At 35.9% G+C, this 16,234-nt stretch overlaps 1 protein-coding gene across 1 annotated transcript in view; it reads left to right on the top strand.

The window, feature by feature from the left end:
- Positions 1-16,234, top strand: part of ADAM23 (ADAM metallopeptidase domain 23) — a 79,855-nt gene that overhangs the window by 52,820 nt on the left and 10,801 nt on the right. The window contains exons 16-24 of the mRNA XM_068407994.1: positions 468-539; positions 1,312-1,398; positions 1,879-1,959; positions 3,895-3,945; positions 4,405-4,468; positions 6,082-6,187; positions 7,625-7,744; positions 8,747-8,915; positions 10,801-10,912. Of these exons, the coding sequence (XP_068264095.1) occupies positions 468-539; positions 1,312-1,398; positions 1,879-1,959; positions 3,895-3,945; positions 4,405-4,468; positions 6,082-6,187; positions 7,625-7,744; positions 8,747-8,915; positions 10,801-10,912 (862 nt within the window). The remainder of the gene's footprint in view (positions 1-467; positions 540-1,311; positions 1,399-1,878; positions 1,960-3,894; positions 3,946-4,404; positions 4,469-6,081; positions 6,188-7,624; positions 7,745-8,746; positions 8,916-10,800; positions 10,913-16,234) is intronic.

Below are 16,234 nucleotides of genomic sequence, written 5' to 3'. Positions count from 1 at the left end.
GTTTCTTAATGTTTATTATTTTCATGCACAAATATGTTACACTGGAATAGACAGTAGCTGATTGCATGAGAAAGTATGGGTGAGTAGATCCCAGAGATCATACTACTGACTGGTTTCTTGAAGGAATTGTCAGAGAAATTGGAGTCCACAGAATTGGAATGAAGTTCAAATGTTATTCCCCTGAGAACTGTTTTATTGTCTGTTTATTGTAATTTTCTGAGGTCAGCATTCTCCTAAAGAGGGCTAGCAAGCGATTTAGCTGTACATCTTTTATGTCTTAACAATTCTGACTAGCAGCACTTGAAAAACATGCTGCCTTCTCCATTGCAGTAGCACAGCATGTATGTTCTCTGTGGGAGTGCATTTCTGTAACATTGCAGAGATGGGCTGTGTGTGACAGAAAAGTCATTTGATACTAGTTTCATTCTCACTTTTTTTTTGGCGGGGGGGCCTTTTTTTGCTTTCAGCTCTTTGAAACCACTGAGTGCGGGAATGGATATGTAGAAGCAGGAGAAGAATGTGATTGCGGTTTCCGAATGGCAAGTAGAGCTCTATATTACTCCACAAGTCCTTCTTACAAAACATATTAAGATAAATTATGTGATTGGTAAGGGAAGGGGAAAGGTTATGGAAATGAATTGGCTTTGCCTATTGTTAGGGAACAACTTAAAGGACCATGTTAAAGCATTTTTTCAAGTGAAAATGAGTGCAAAGACAGAGTGTGTCCTCAGAACAGTCTTCCTTCATGCTAATGACAAGATGTAGCTGTTTCCCAGCAATTTTTTGAATTGCACTGTAGAAGCGCTTACCCTTTTACTTTTCCTGGATAGCGTGCCTGGAGTGGCAGACTCCTTATCTGTGCTGTGGAGATAGGTGCCTGTGTTCAGACAGCATCAGTAAACTGTTGTTTTCCTTCTCTATTGTGCAAATATCCCAACAATGTTTTTGCAAAAATCTGCAGTCCTGCTTCTATGATTGAAATATAATTATACCTATAATTAGTTTTCTTAATCTTTTTTCTGCATTGAATGCAATTTAACTAAGCAGCATGCATTGGCACAGGTTATTCCAAACCTGTGAAGAGGCTTCAGAAGGTGTGAATCCTCTTGTTCCTATAGCATATATGTCACTGTTTTCCCTTTACTTTAGTATTTGAGTGTTGCAAAGAATTCTTCCAGCTGATAATTTCAAGTCATCAGCGCTGAACTGAAATCTTGTGTCTGCTGGTACATAATAGCTTGTTGAAAAGATTGTGACAAAAAAACTTATTTAAAATGGAAAACTAAAGTCGTCACTTAATATTTTCTTCAGGATTGTTATGCAGACTGCTGTAAGAAGTGCTCACTTTCTAATGGAGCTCATTGTAGTGATGGACCCTGCTGTAATACATCATGTCTTGTGAGTGTTGCTGCAGTATATCTTGTTCTTTTCAGTTGTCCATGGAAGTCATATGCAGCCTGTTATAGTTCAAAGTGTGTTTTATGTAGAATGAAAAGGAACAGCTTATGTAGACTAAGACTGTTATTCCAGACAATAATGTGGTTACTGCCCCAAATATAAAGGGAATAGATTGAATTGGATATTATTAATGTAAAAATGCCTTTTATTTGCATCTATATATCAGAGAATAAAAAACCCCTAAATTTTCAAAGTATTGTATACTTCAGTTTAGCCTTTAGAATATTAAGAAACTGAAATCTTTTTCAATACTTAGAAATAACTATTGAGATTGTGGTGTTTTGTTGTTATCCAAGCAAAAAAAGACAATTATGTGTGAGTATAGTGTTTACATATTGTTAACATGAGTCATTCCAAACAGGAACCTTTCATTTTGCTTTTACATAATCTTAGTCCTGAACTGTATTTTTAATTTTCTAGTTTTTCCCACGAGGTTATGACTGTCGATATGCAGTGAATGAATGTGATATTGCAGAGTTCTGCCCTGGAGATTCTGGCCAGGTATGTGTGCAGAAGTTTTGTCTGCTTACACTATTGATGTTTGCACTTATATCAATTTACGAGGAAAATCCAGATTAACAAACTGCACTCTTATATACCCACAAATAAAATTTTTTTTTAATTCTAACAACATTTTTTAAACATAAGAATAAATTATCATAAGCTCAAAAAAAATTAAGCTAAGCGGACTCAAAATATGACTTCTGTAGGTTTGTTTTTTAAAACTCGTGGAGTTTTGTGTATCTGTATAGTATTTATGTCAGACATCCTCCTTTACTCTTTGCCTGGTCTATAGCGTCTGGTCTATAAGAATATACTGCAAATATGAACTGATTCAAAGGTAATAACAGTGAGATTTTGTGAAATAAAATAGTTTAAAATGTAAATGTAGAAAATTACAACTAATTGAGTATAGAATCATAGAATCATTTACGTTGGAAAAGACCCTTAAGATCATGGAGTCCAACTGTAAACCTAACACTACCAAGTCCACCAATAAAGCATGTCCCTAAATGGCACATCTACACGCCTTTTAAATACCTCCAGGGATGGTGACTCCACCACTTCCCTGGGCAGCCTGTTCCAATGCTTGACAACCCTTTTGGTGAAGAAATTTTTCTTGATATCCAATCTAAATGTCCCCTGGTGCACCTTGAGGCCATTTCCTCTGTCCTATCACTTGGGAGAAGAGACTGATACCCACCTCACTACACCCTCCTTTCAGGTAGTTGTAGAGAGCGATAAGGTCTCCCCTGAGCCTCCTTTTCTCCAGCCTAAACAACCCCAATTCCCTCAGCCGCTCCTCATCAGACTTGTATAAAGTGTTACATTTTCAGAGTGTGCACATGTATGATAATTTGAAAAGTTCTGGATTTTATGCATTTCTCTTGAAAACATTTAGCTAATACTCAAAAGTATAGGAATAAACAGCAACCAAAACATGGTTTTAACTTTAGTTCTTTTAAATAGTCAACATTCTGTACATCTTCCATTTTCACAGCAACTTTGATGCTTTAGGTGATATATGCTCCTTTTCAATACTGAGTATTTAGCTTCAAGATTATATAAGAACTTCACAACTCTGCTGCAGTTGTCTACAGCATCAACTTCTTAGCTTTGAAAAAGTAAGATTCAGGATAGATCACCTCTCTCTCTGGGCATTGGCTGTAATTATAGATGCCAAGAAATTAACAGTAACCTCTTTTTATATTATCATCTGAGACATCCGCACTTACAGATAAGTAACTCTTGTTGAGATTTTATTGTAAATCTTTTATTCTGTAGATGGAGCATTCTTAATGGGAGAGAGAAGGGCTTGCTTAAGCTAGAAAGACTGCCCTCAAAGTATTGGCTAATATGGTCCATTGCAGCAGCATACCCTTTTCAAATCTTCACAGGTCCCTTTTTGATGAGAAGTTTGAGAATGGTCTGCTCCTTGCTTTAGTAATCTGAGACTTCTGGACCTAATGACTTGTTCATACCAAAAAAGTTTCCAAGGCCAACAGAACATGACAATTAACATCATAAAAAAAACACAGCTCTCTAAGCAGTAGACTGGTAGGCTACAGCTAGGTGCTCGTTTACTTTCCTAGTGGAACTGAAATGAATGCAGTGGTAGTGTTGCAAATGTGGTCCCACTATTAGCTACCAAATATCCTGTTACTGAACACATTTCTTCTGCTTTTTATTTTGCCTCGCCTCCTTAATTCCTACTTGGAATATGCAGAAAGTTAGGATCAAACCTTGTATTTCATGGCTCAAGATGTTCATTTTTTTCATTTCTATTTGTAGCTATAAAGATTCCTGCGCTAATTAGGTTATGTACCCACTTTATATGTTGTGCAATTGTCTTTTAAAACTGGGAAAATTCCATATGTGATCCTTTGATGTATTACTACAGTACACATGATACAAAAAAATTCTTATTTTTTTCAGTGTCCACCAAATCTTCATAAACAAGATGGGTATGCCTGTGATTCTAATCAGGTATGCAATGTTTTAAAATCCTTGCACATCAGCAAACAGAAATCAACCAAATACAAGTTTTCATATTTTTTTTTTTTTTTTTTAATCCTGTATTCTATATTTCTTCACAAATTTTGTCTTTTGGACATCAATGTTGCTTGTGCTTTATGCACTATGAATAGTAAAAAGTTCTAGTTTGAGTAAAATCTGCTTGGTATCTTTACATTTACATGTAGATCTTTTATCTTTACAACTATGTAAATGAGAAGTATAAAGCAGCTGCTGAAATGTCAGTATGTATTAGACACCAACTACTTTGAGAATCTGGGCCAAAATGTGTACTTCATCTACCCAAATTAATGAAAACTATTACACATCCTAATATGTGTGTGAAGAATCAAAATGAGACATTTGTTGGGGGAGGGCAAGGAAATGAAATAATGTTCTGTTCTCATTGCTAACATGTTGTGTTTTATTTAGGGTCGTTGCTATAGTGGTGAATGCAAGACAAGAGATAATCAGTGCAAATACATCTGGGGATCTAGTAGGTTGACTTTAACTACCTTAAATGTATTTTATTTCTGGTTCATTTCTGCCTTTGTTTTGTATTTTTATTTTTTGTTCCTGCCATTGTAAGTTAGCTTTCTGCTCAGTAGAGTAGGCTGCAGTGAGAAACTGTGGTTCGATTGGCAAGTGAAATTTTGAGTTGTATGCCTGTGGAGCGATGACAGTGAGATTGTTCTGACGTGATGTGGTTGCAGACATAGGTAGGGCAGCAAATGCTGGACTCTGGTGGAATTAGGTGAGAAAACAGGCAAAATATTAGCAACTTAGAGTTACTGTTACCAGGGGGAAAAAGAATGGGTTTGAGGATTTTTTTGGAATAGTTCAAAACAGATGTGTTTGGGTTTTTTAATGACAGTTGTCAATTCCAGTGTCTCAGCCGTGGTTCATGGTAAAGCTGCTTCACCTTGCCTCTCTTTGCTATACCATCCTGTAGTCAGGAAAATTAGTACATTAGTGTGAATTTAAATATACATAGTATGAGTTTAAGCCCAAAGGTGCTGAGTAAAATAGAATTGCAGTTGCAATGGATTTTGCTTGCAGCTGAGAGGGGATAACTGCTCTGTGTAATGACTTTGTGACAGTTCAGCAGAGCAGAACTATCAGGCTGTCCCATACTCCAGCACTTAATGTTTTCTTTTGCATTTTGTCTAATTATAGCTGCCACTGCCTATTTGAGGCAGAAGAATCATTCCATTCTAGGGAAGATGGAAGGGGAGGGATATAGTTTTCCCGTTTATTGTTTGTCTTCTACAATACAAAAGATGCTATGTAAGCGTAAAATTTGATGGAGGCAACATTTTCTTTGTCTTCTTATGCCTTCTTGAGCTTTCTGTTGCCATCTCACATTTATTGATAATATTAAAGGCAATAGGTGTTTTTGTTAACTAATTTCTTTGTCTCTTACCCACTTATATTTTAAAAGATTTGGTTTGTCTTCTGTACAAGTGATTTTACGGAAAATACTGTCTTATTTACCTTTAATATTTTATCTTTCTCTTTATAATTGTTGTGCTTTTTTCTTTTTTTAATTGATTTTTAGAAAAAACAAATGGGCTTGTTTGTAAATAATTGTGGTTTTAAACGTATTAGTTCAGATTTCTACTGCTAAAAAGCAGTAGAAATTACACTCTGACTGTTCAACCTTGTTTTCTTTGTAAACTCCTAAAAAATAAAATAAAATAGACATTGAGTTGATGTCAGAACATATACTTATGGTACATGTCATATATAAATCATATATATACACTAAATCTATGTGCAATTGTTATGAAGTGAAGAAAATTAGACCACAGATAAATTCAAATGCAGAAGACAATGCAGACACTGTGGAGATTGCTTTTTTTAAAAGTTCAGAGCCAATTTTGAACATTGAGTATTATTTTAGAAAAGCCATCTGTAGGTATTGCAGTTCAGTCTACTAGGTTCCCACCACAGTCACTGGAAAATACCATCTGCGTGCATACACATGTGGTTGGATTTATGTTTTGTATGAAGAAAATGCAGAGAACTGCTGCAATAAATTATGCACGTTTTCAAAGCTCTCGTGTTGCCAGTGGAAAGTACATTCCATTTTGCTTTCTTCATCAATAGAGTCTTCAGGATCTGACAAATTTTGTTATGAAAAGCTTAATACAGAAGGCACAAAAAAAGGAAACTGTGGAAAGGATGGAGACCGATGGATTCAGTGTAGCAAACAGTAAGTTCAGCTTGGTAGCCATAATTTGTATTTTAAATAGATTAATGCTGGTTTTAATATTGCCTACTTTTTCATGAATGTTTCAGTAGTTTGTTTTGCATTATTTTGGATCTTCTTTCCCTCACAAGGTTTGCATCTTGAAAAAGTTGCATTCTGACAAAACCATGGGTGACTCAGCAATACACTTGTAAAGAGTTCCAGAATTTCAGAAGAATGTACTGGGACTTCAATTCTTTCACAGGAGCTGGGGGACAAGGCAGCAAAAAGTCACAAGTTCATAATATACAAACACCTCAGACTCGGTAGGGATAAGTTAGGCTGCAAATACACACACTGTTTTTGCTTGCTCTGGGATTGATACCAGATTATGCTATTTCAAGTTTGTTCCAACCTTTATTTTGACCGGAGAGGACCATTAGACATTTGGATGCTGTAGAGAAAATGTCTGATTCATTTGCATGTGATCATTACTAGATGGATATTTGATTAAATTTACTTTTCAAGTTAATGATCATTAGTGGATAGGCTTAAATTTATCCTGATTCACTTACTGGTTTGTAATTTTTAAGTATGCATGTAAAAATTTCAGTCTCGGAATGGTGTTTTCCTTCTTTGACTATTTGGTGTTTGTCAAGTGGCTTTTATTTTTTTTTTAATTACATGATTCACTTTTCAGATAGGATCATAAGGAAAGGAGTTGTTTAATGGATTTTTTTTTTTTTTTTATATTTAGATGAGAATAGTGTTGTTCTGATACGTGTATTAAAAACCTCATTTGTATAAAAGCTTTTCTTGGTCAGTAGAGAGCTGCAGAAGAATGGCCTAGCTAAAGGGCCATTTAAAATTTTTGCAATTGTAACAAATACAATTCCCAGCTTTTGTACAGCTACTTCTATGACTTAGGACAATTAGAGTAGGAGATGGAAGTTTTAAGCTGATATGCTTCTATTGAAGATTTCACATATAAAATAACATCCAATAAAGCAGATTATTTACCAGAATTCAGGCACACACACTGCATGCTAACAAGTGTTATTATGGTTCTCTTGTCATGCAAGGGGAATAAAATTCAAACTTCACATTAACGTACAGCATCCCAGCTGGTAGAGAGAGGAAAATGTAATTTAGCCTGATATGACGAAGCTTTGTACAATTTGGCTCCTCTTTATTGTAGTGTATTGTATTTAGAGCACAGATAAAGTTTTTGTTCATGTGAACATTCACTGGTACATTAGAATGGATGATTACTTGTTTCTGCCTCTTGTCATTTATATCAAATAATATTTTATTTCCAGACTTGTACTCTGAAAGTCTATCATCTGGCTTATGGTAATATATTACTTAATGTGATCAGCAGCATCATTGCCAGGCTTTCTTTTTTGTAAGTTTACTTCATATTATTTCAGTAACTTTTTGATTTATGTTTTCATTTTACAGTGATGTTTTCTGTGGCTTTTTGCTCTGTACTAATCTTACCAAAGTTCCACGAGTTGGTCAAGTTCAAGGAGAAATTATCCCAAATTCTTTTTATCATCAAGGACGAATAGTGGACTGCAGGTAAAAGATAATGCAGTGTTCCAACATGATTTTGCTCTGTCAAACCTAATTGAATTAAGATAAACATAAATGTAAAATTCTATGATTTTTTAGGTAATTAATATCTTACAGCAAAATCATTGTTCTGAGTGGTATTTCATTTGATTAAAAAAAAATAAAAAAGCCTAATGCCTAATATTCTACATTTAAAGAGGGCAAAAGGTGGGTTATCCTCCTGATTACTCTGATCTCTCCAGTAGCAGAACATCACAGTCAGAGTTTAATGCTCAGCATTATTTTTCTTTTTTTTTGGGGGGGGGCGGGGGAAGTCTTTTGGGGGGGGCGGGGGAAGTCTCTAATTGCCAAAGACCCATATATTAAACAATGTTTCTGAGCATTATATCCTCAGAGAAATAGCTGTAGAGAAATAAAGCCTAGAGGGAGGAAACTGAAGAGTTGTGGCAGCATAAGATGTTAAGCTACAGTTCTGTTAAAGGGCAGGTAAATGGGTTTGTCTACTGTCCACAATACTGGATTTGTATTTTAAAGACGTTGACAACGTTGCTGTCATGCTAAGAATACTCTCTTACATAGTTAGGTCCTAAGTGAACAATGATTCTTAACTCTTCTACTATTACACTAGTATTTTTATTTAAATGTCATCACAGGGGAAGTTAGTTTTTTAACACTTTTCTAGCAATAGTATTTCATATCATTTTGGGGGTGGGGGGAAGGAAAAAAAGAAAAAAGCATGGCCCATCAAAGACTATTAAAACAACTCCAAAGCCTAAGGTGCCCTTTTTGAGTATTTAAGTCATTATCTAGACTTCTTTTTAGTCTGACAACTGGAACACCTTGTCAATGCTGCGGACAGACACTAAAACTTAATAACTTTGTTCAATCTGTCTGTATGCTTGAATGAGAGAAAGGTATGAGGCTTTTAGTATCTACACTGACACGTTTAATATTTTCAAGAGACTCCAGTCATAATACTAATAGTATCTTACAACTTATTTCTCCCAGTGGTGCTCATGTTCTTTTAGATGATGATACAGATTTAGGTTATGTGGAGGATGGAGCTCCATGTGGACCTCACATGATGTGTCTGGACAAAAAGTGCCTGCCTATTCAGTCCTTGAACATAAGCAGCTGTCCCATTGGTTCTAATGGAAAAGTCTGTTCTGGTCACGGGGTGAGTCTGTACTGGGAGTTAGCAGCTCTCTCTGCTATATCTGACCTTAATATATCTTGTGGAGTTCTCTGCCTGAAAGTGTTCCTAACACCTGTTTGATCTGAAAACACAAATGTTAGATTCAGGGGAGGGCTGCCATCCTGTGAAGCACAGATAAAATTTTAGAAAGCGAATTGTCAAATTAGTTCTGCAATTATATCTAAAGTGTTGTTTGTGTTACTAGGAAGAATGAGCTTTGACATCAGTTATTGTAAAGAATTCTGTAATGTACTACCCGTATTTCAAGCTACTTGCCATCTTCAGTTAAACTTTTTTCTGCATACTAAATACCTTTATAAAGTTGGTCCTGTGTTCAGGGATTTATACCTCATGACTTAAATAATTAAAATTCTAAACTGTTGGACCTCAGCAGAGATCATATATTATTCTTGAACAGATGCAAAGTATACCATTTTACATTCAGGCATGTTATATTCTGTTATTCTACCCCTAAGTCCATTTGTCTAAGACATTGGGTGTGTTCTGATGAACACATTCACTGTTCGATGTCTTAACTGTAACACTGATAAAACCTTTGCACTGTGGGATTCAGTGGCCAGATACTTGCCTAAGGGGCTAGACTTTATACAAGGAGGTTTTTTTTCTTCTTCTTGTTATGTGTAACTGAAGATGAATTTGAGTGCTTCAAAGAAGAGGGTTAGGTTCAAAATCAAGAAGAAAAATTTTAAGATTGGAAAGTAAAGGATCTAGGAGATCTAGAAATCATCTTGGTACTTGTGGAGAGTGGCATGAGTGGTGAGAGAACTATGTTAGCTATTTTGTTTTGCTTTGGATTATTCCAATTCATAATTTTAAAAGAATACTTCAGTTGATCAAACCTGACATAAGATGTATTTATCTTCAGCTTTCTAGGTAAGATTCTTCAGGGAATACTTTAAGAAGCAGAGCGAGATAAAAGTTAAATTAAAAAAACCCCACATGTACTACTTACTTGTAATCCCTAGCATGTAGATTATTTTCTATTTTTTTTTGACATTATGTTCCAGTGTCCAAAAGACATTATTAGCTGATGCCTTATGACTGACTTCGCTTCTAGTGGCATTATCAAAACTTCATGCTTTGTTTTGTGTCTATTTCTCATGTCATGCTTTTTCCTTAGTAACCTTTTCTAGCAACACATTCCATGTTCTTTTTCATAGGGGAAGTTTATTGCTATTAACTCTCGCTATTGTTTTGGTATTTTAGGTTTTGTCAGTTGGATATGTTTTCCTGTATCTGATAAATGTACTGCCAATTTTAGTGAGTCCTAAGTCCTTTTTGAGAGGTAAATGTAGACTGAGGAAGAACTATTTCCTCTTTCTAGAAGATAAGCAAGCACTTCTCATTGCTGCTTAGAAAAAAACGCTGACAAAACCAATGAAAATCTTACTGTTTTTTTTCTACATGGGAGCAAGCTGTAAATGAGAGGTTGTACAACATAACCATGTCTTGAACCTTTTAAACACAAATGCTTGTATTCCTCTGGACATCCAGGCTCAAAGTCTAGATAGTTGGTTAGTGACGATCTAACTAGTCTAGATCTAACTAGCGTAGGGGTTTTTTGGATGAGAATTTCTGTTATTTTTTTTACATCCTATGCAAGTGTGTAGAGCAAGTGATGATGGAACCACTGGGAACACTTCTGCTTTTCCTAGCATCTGAGTGTATTTAGAGGGTTAAAGCAAACTTTCAGGTTATTGATGTATTATAGTCATTCTAAACACTCAGTGCTATTGTTACAATATACAAATGGATGTTTTATACTGTGAATTAAACACCTAATTATATGTTACATAAACTTAAATGTAGTTAAAAACCAACTGCTGTCATTTATTTTCTTTTCCAGGTTTGTAGTAATGAAGCCACTTGCATTTGTAATTTCTCCTGGGCTGGGACAGACTGCAGTATTGATGATCCTATCAGGGATACTGGTAGCAAGAAGGATGAAGGACCCAAGGGTTTGTGTGATTTCAGTTTTAATGTCTTTTCAAGTATTTATGACTTTTTTCTGTTGATACATGGTAGTAGAATTAGCATATAGAAAGATAATAATATTGTACAGTCCTGTTTAGACCCAGACAATAAAATTCTGCTTCATGTAGATGAAGTAGGTCTTTCTGCTTTGAGAATTGATGAAACTTTTATTTTTCTAACCTAAATTTGGGGAAGATTTCAATAGGTAATGGTGTGTACTTTCTGTTTTTTCCTTTGTCCCTTATGCCTATTTTTTACAATCATTTTCTTTGTGATTGGAATCTGTCTAAGTGTCGCTCTTATTATTTATATGATAATTGAACATTTGTTTTTACTAGAGATTTCCAGTTCCCTTAGTTGTTCTCAGCTAATTCAGAGAGCTGTGGCATAAAAAAAGGGAAGGGTGGAATGTCCCTGGTGAAAAAAAGCTTTGGTTCCTTGAAATAGGATTTCAATGGGAGGACAAATAAATCAATTAAGATTTTAAGGACTTAAATTATTCTTATGATCATTATTGCTTAGTCTTTTATTTAGTAGGTATGTCAGCTGCATATGAAGTATAAATAAAAGGGGCTGTAGAGGAAATAATTCATCAAAAAAGTTTTTCAAAGAGGAAGAAAAGCACTTGAGATTCTTTCTGACTTCTCTGCCAAAGAATGTTTTTGGATTGTGCTGTCCAGTTTTTTTTATGTCTTCTCTGTCCTCAGGACGTTGTCCAAGATCAGTCTATATTTATCCAGTGTTATGCATTTACAGGTAAAGTTCCCAGTAAACAACTGAGAAACCCAAACCAAATTTTTCTGCTATGTCCCAGTTCCAGGTTCTTCCATCCCTTATACAAGACTGATGGAGAGAAGAGAGAGTTGTTCAAAAATGTAGTTCTTGGAGCTCAGGCTCTAAGTGATTACTCTTTATAATATCCAAGGTTTCAAGGGAGGACAGGATTTTGGCATGTCCCTCCAGAATGGCTCTACTTCTGTCTTGTGTGCCTTATTCTTTTGCCCCTTAGCAGAATGGTTCCAGTAGACCTTTACGAAGAACTGCTGAAGAGATCATCTTAAAACAAGTTGCCACTGTGAAGGAGGCTCTCTAGAACAGTCCCAATTTGTATTAGGGAATCTGTGCAGGTGCTTCCTGGACTCCTAACCCCACGACGGGTCCGGGTAGAGCCACCTGGTTTGCACTCTGCCTTACAAAACTTCTTGTCATTCCATTTCCCATAAAAACCTTCCTAAACTGAGGAATGCTGCTTACAGAGTCTTAAAAAAATAGTGGAGAACAGCACTATAAGCTGGTTACTTCTCTTTGAGTGTGGATGAGGAGAGCAGTATTTACAGTTGTGACACTGAGAGCACATGAATTTTATATTGGTCATTTCCAGATCCTGTAGGTAAGAAATAATTCCCTCCACTGTAAAAAGGTCTATAGGAAAGACAACACAGAATTGCTTATCTTGGTTAGATTTTTGTAATTCAGATTAACTCGTCTAATTCAGAATGAAAATAACCTTTATGAAAATTAATATGTCAATGCTGAAATGTTCTGGGAAAAAGTCTTAAATGAATAGTATGTGCATGGATTTCTGCCAGTAGGTACAGACATAAAGTTTAGACTGCATTTTTCAGTGGAGTCCTCTGCAAAAAGGCAGAATATGTTTTTGTAGAAGGTGGCTCAATGATTTCAAAAGATGGATTATTTTTAGTTATGTTATAGTAATTTATTGATGTTGAATCACCTAGAAATGAATTTAAGAGCATGAACACTGACAGCTACTATAATCTCTTTTGCTGTGCTAATAAAGGAATTCCTTTGCAAGAAGTTGTCAGAAGAATTACAGTAGTAGTTTTCTGTATTGTAAAGATCCAATGTACTAAAGTAGTTTCCACCAAGTTTTTCCCATTATTACCAGTACTTCCTATGTCATATCCCAGTCTACAAGTCTGAGACAGAAACCAAAATGCTTGTTTTTCCTTAGCCTAAATTTCAGTTTTGTTACATTTCAGAAGCAGAACACTCATGATGTGCGAATTCACCTAATAGATTTAAGATTTTTCACACCATAAATCCAAGCATTTTTCTTACTACAATTAGAGCATGTACAGCTAAGAAGTATTGTTGTTATTTATGTATTGTTATGGTAATTGACAATTGTCTGCTACTGCTGCTGCACTTTTCAGACCTTTCCATCATCCATCAATTGCTTTTGGCTCCATACTGTATTTCAGGATTTAAAAAATAAGTGGTCCTTAATTATGTTGGTATTAATACATAAGTCTTGATTTACTCTAAACTCAGCAACCTACTGTATCCTGTACTAGCAGACCTACGCAGCATGCTAGCAGTTTTGGGAAGACAGAGTTCTTGCTAATAGGTTTTGGCTACTGCAGAAACTTGGAATTACTTTAGTGTGTTGGCTAGTAGTTTTGAAATCAGTAGGACTCCATGTGCACACAAGATTCTTCCTTTGCAATTTCATTAGCAGAATTAGGCCTTTGACTAGTGGAATAGTGTTTGTTTGTTTTTTTAATATAACACTTATGTCTCAAGTGTGTGTGTGTGTTTGTGTATATTTATGAAACAGGAAAGAATTATGAAACCATTTCAAAACAGACTTTACTCAGCATGAAGACCATAAAGTTTTTGTCACTTAAAAAAGTTCCCGTTAGGGAATTCAGCTGCTTGCTTGTGGTCTATTCTGACTTGATGAATCTATCAAGCTTTTAATCTTTAACATTGGAAATGTATAGATGTTTTTTCTCAAAAGAGTTCCCTTAAAAAGTTAAAAATAAGGCCTCAGCGTCTTAAGAAAGACTATCTGAACATGCTGAAATTTCCAGGGTGTTACCTGAAGCACATTTCTAGGGTAGGTTTTTCCTTTTAAAAGGTGTTATCTGTCTTTAGGTCATATAAATAAATAGAGAATCCTATTGATAAATGCAGTAACAAAGGAAAGTAGTACTAACTAGTAAAGGAATGAATTTAAAAGTTGGTGTTTTTTTTTCTTTTCCTGCAATGGAACTGCTTCCAAACAAACAGTTTTCATTTGCGTAGTTATATTATGGATACAGTAAGTTTCTGGTGATCAAAAGGAAGTTTTCTTATTGGTGATTTATATACATTTTGGCTGTTTTAAATAAGCAATAAGTTGAGGATGTTCCCTTTTTTAAGTAAATAATAAAATCACAAGCTAAAAGGAATAGTGTTACATTTACAGAAAACTTCTCGTTGAAATATTTGTAAGCATTCAAAGAAAACCAAATATAGCTCATTTCAGAATTTTTAAAGCTACAGTATTTGCTAAATAAAGGTTTGTTAGGAGGTTTGAATTGCTTATCGGACAGTGGATTATAGAGTAAAATATTCCTTTGAGGAGTTACTTCATTTTTTCATTTCAGACGTATATGTGATCATTTCCTTAAAAAATCTTCCCTTTTCCCTCCACACAGTGAGCATGGCCACTAACAGGCTAATAGGTGCAGTGGCAGGGACCATTCTGGCCTTGGGGGTGATTTTTGGAGGCACAGGGTGGGGAATAGAGTAAGCATTTTTCTTAGCTTGAGTTTTATGTGTGGTGCCTAGTGTGTGAGGTAACCGTATGCACCCGAGCCCTCTGTGTATTACCCCGTTAGCTTTGTCATGTGGTGACCGTATTTGTCATGTGATTTGACTGTGTCTGTGTCATGTGGTTTGCTCATGCAGTGTTGAACCTTCTCCTGTCTGGGATAATGTGGGGCATAAAACAATAAGTTTGTGAATTTTTACATTGTCACAGTAAAATGAAATGTCTAAATGTTTCCATTACACCAAATTATAAAAATAATGGGGAAAAAAGAAAGTTGGTGATTGTTTTGCAAAATAGACTAGCATGGACTATTTCATAAAATGCAGAAATTGTTTATTACAATCCGTGGGGCTTTCAGTCTAATAATAGGTCACACGACCTAGCTAGGAAGGTGAAAGCTGGTGATAATAGTATAGAGAGCTAGTTTTACAGTAGAGCTGCTGAATGTTCCATTGCCAGGAATCTGTTACCTCAAGGCAGTAGAATGCTGAAGTATAGAATTCATCTCTAGAGAATATGTATGAGCAATTTTAATTGCCTTTTCATAGTTTTAGGAAACTGTGATCTTACGTGTTAGCCTACTGCCTCAATTTTAACAGCGGCTGTTTGATTTATGCACATGTGTGTATATGCATATGTACACATACAAAAATGCCCACATAAGAACTCTCTTCATTCTGCATTCACTGTGCAAACTACAGAATAAATTGCTGTTATTCTGCTCTTCTGAGATTTCCAGCTTCACTGTGTTTCGATGCTATACGTTATCTCTGTCCTGTGGCAGTGCCATCTGTCTGAAGGGGGAATCCTAACAAGACAGTCTGTGATTTCTAATCAGGCTGTGGGAAAAGCATTCTTATATGGTTCTAATTAAGGCTGCACAGACAGACTTCTGGTAGGCAGCATTTTGTGTGGCCGAGTTTGGAGCCCTAGGTGTAACCTTTTTAGCTTTTGCTGAACTGGGCTGTTACATGAAACTCATCTTAGAGTCTCAGAAGAGTAGAGACCTTTGCACTCACAGAGGACAACTAATAGCAGGAAGAAGGTAATAGATCATCTGTTTGAGAAAGATCAGCTCTGTGTTTTACTGGTGGCTTTTACAGCTGTTTGCTAAAAACTGAAGACTCAGATTGTAGAGGTTTGGGACCGAGATTCTGGACCAGAATATTTATTTACCTACAGGTTGAGGACAGTTTGCCTTTTGCATACATTCTGCCTTGTACCCATCTGTCTTTATCTTCCCTTACCTACTGTCTCAGTCCACTCAGCTCTGACCAACGTCCCTGAGCATTTGTTCGTGCTCCTGTATCCTTCTGCTCTAATTCCAGCTTTTCTTCATCTTTCCTCTCCTCTCATCACTCACTACCTGACTCATTCTTCTTTTTGTTTCTATCCATTCTTCTTTCCTTGATCCCATCAGTCTTTTCTCTGTCCTCTGGTTCCTTCAGATACAAATGTACATTCAAGGCAAGCCGCTGCTACTTTTCTGTTGCTTGGTTTAAAGGAAGCACATGGGGAACACAAATACCCTCTCTGTTCCTAATGCCCTTCAGGCCCTGGTGGCTGTGACCATCAATGGCTGCAGGGGAGCTTGTGTTCATCACAACCTGATGCCAGGTCCTGCTCTTCTTCCTCCTTCCTCACCACTTCACTTGCAAATCACAAACTTTTCTTCAGCGTGCTGAAAAACCTTTAGTTTCTCAATGCTTTATGAATTTATTTTAATAATCATGGGGGACAAAAT

The sequence above is a fragment of the Nyctibius grandis genome, chromosome 9, assembly GCF_013368605.1.
Source record: "Nyctibius grandis isolate bNycGra1 chromosome 9, bNycGra1.pri, whole genome shotgun sequence".
Classification (NCBI taxonomy): domain Eukaryota; kingdom Metazoa; phylum Chordata; class Aves; order Nyctibiiformes; family Nyctibiidae; genus Nyctibius; species Nyctibius grandis.
The sequence above is the reverse complement of the archived record's forward strand: the minus strand, read 5'-3'. Positions and strand labels throughout refer to the sequence as shown.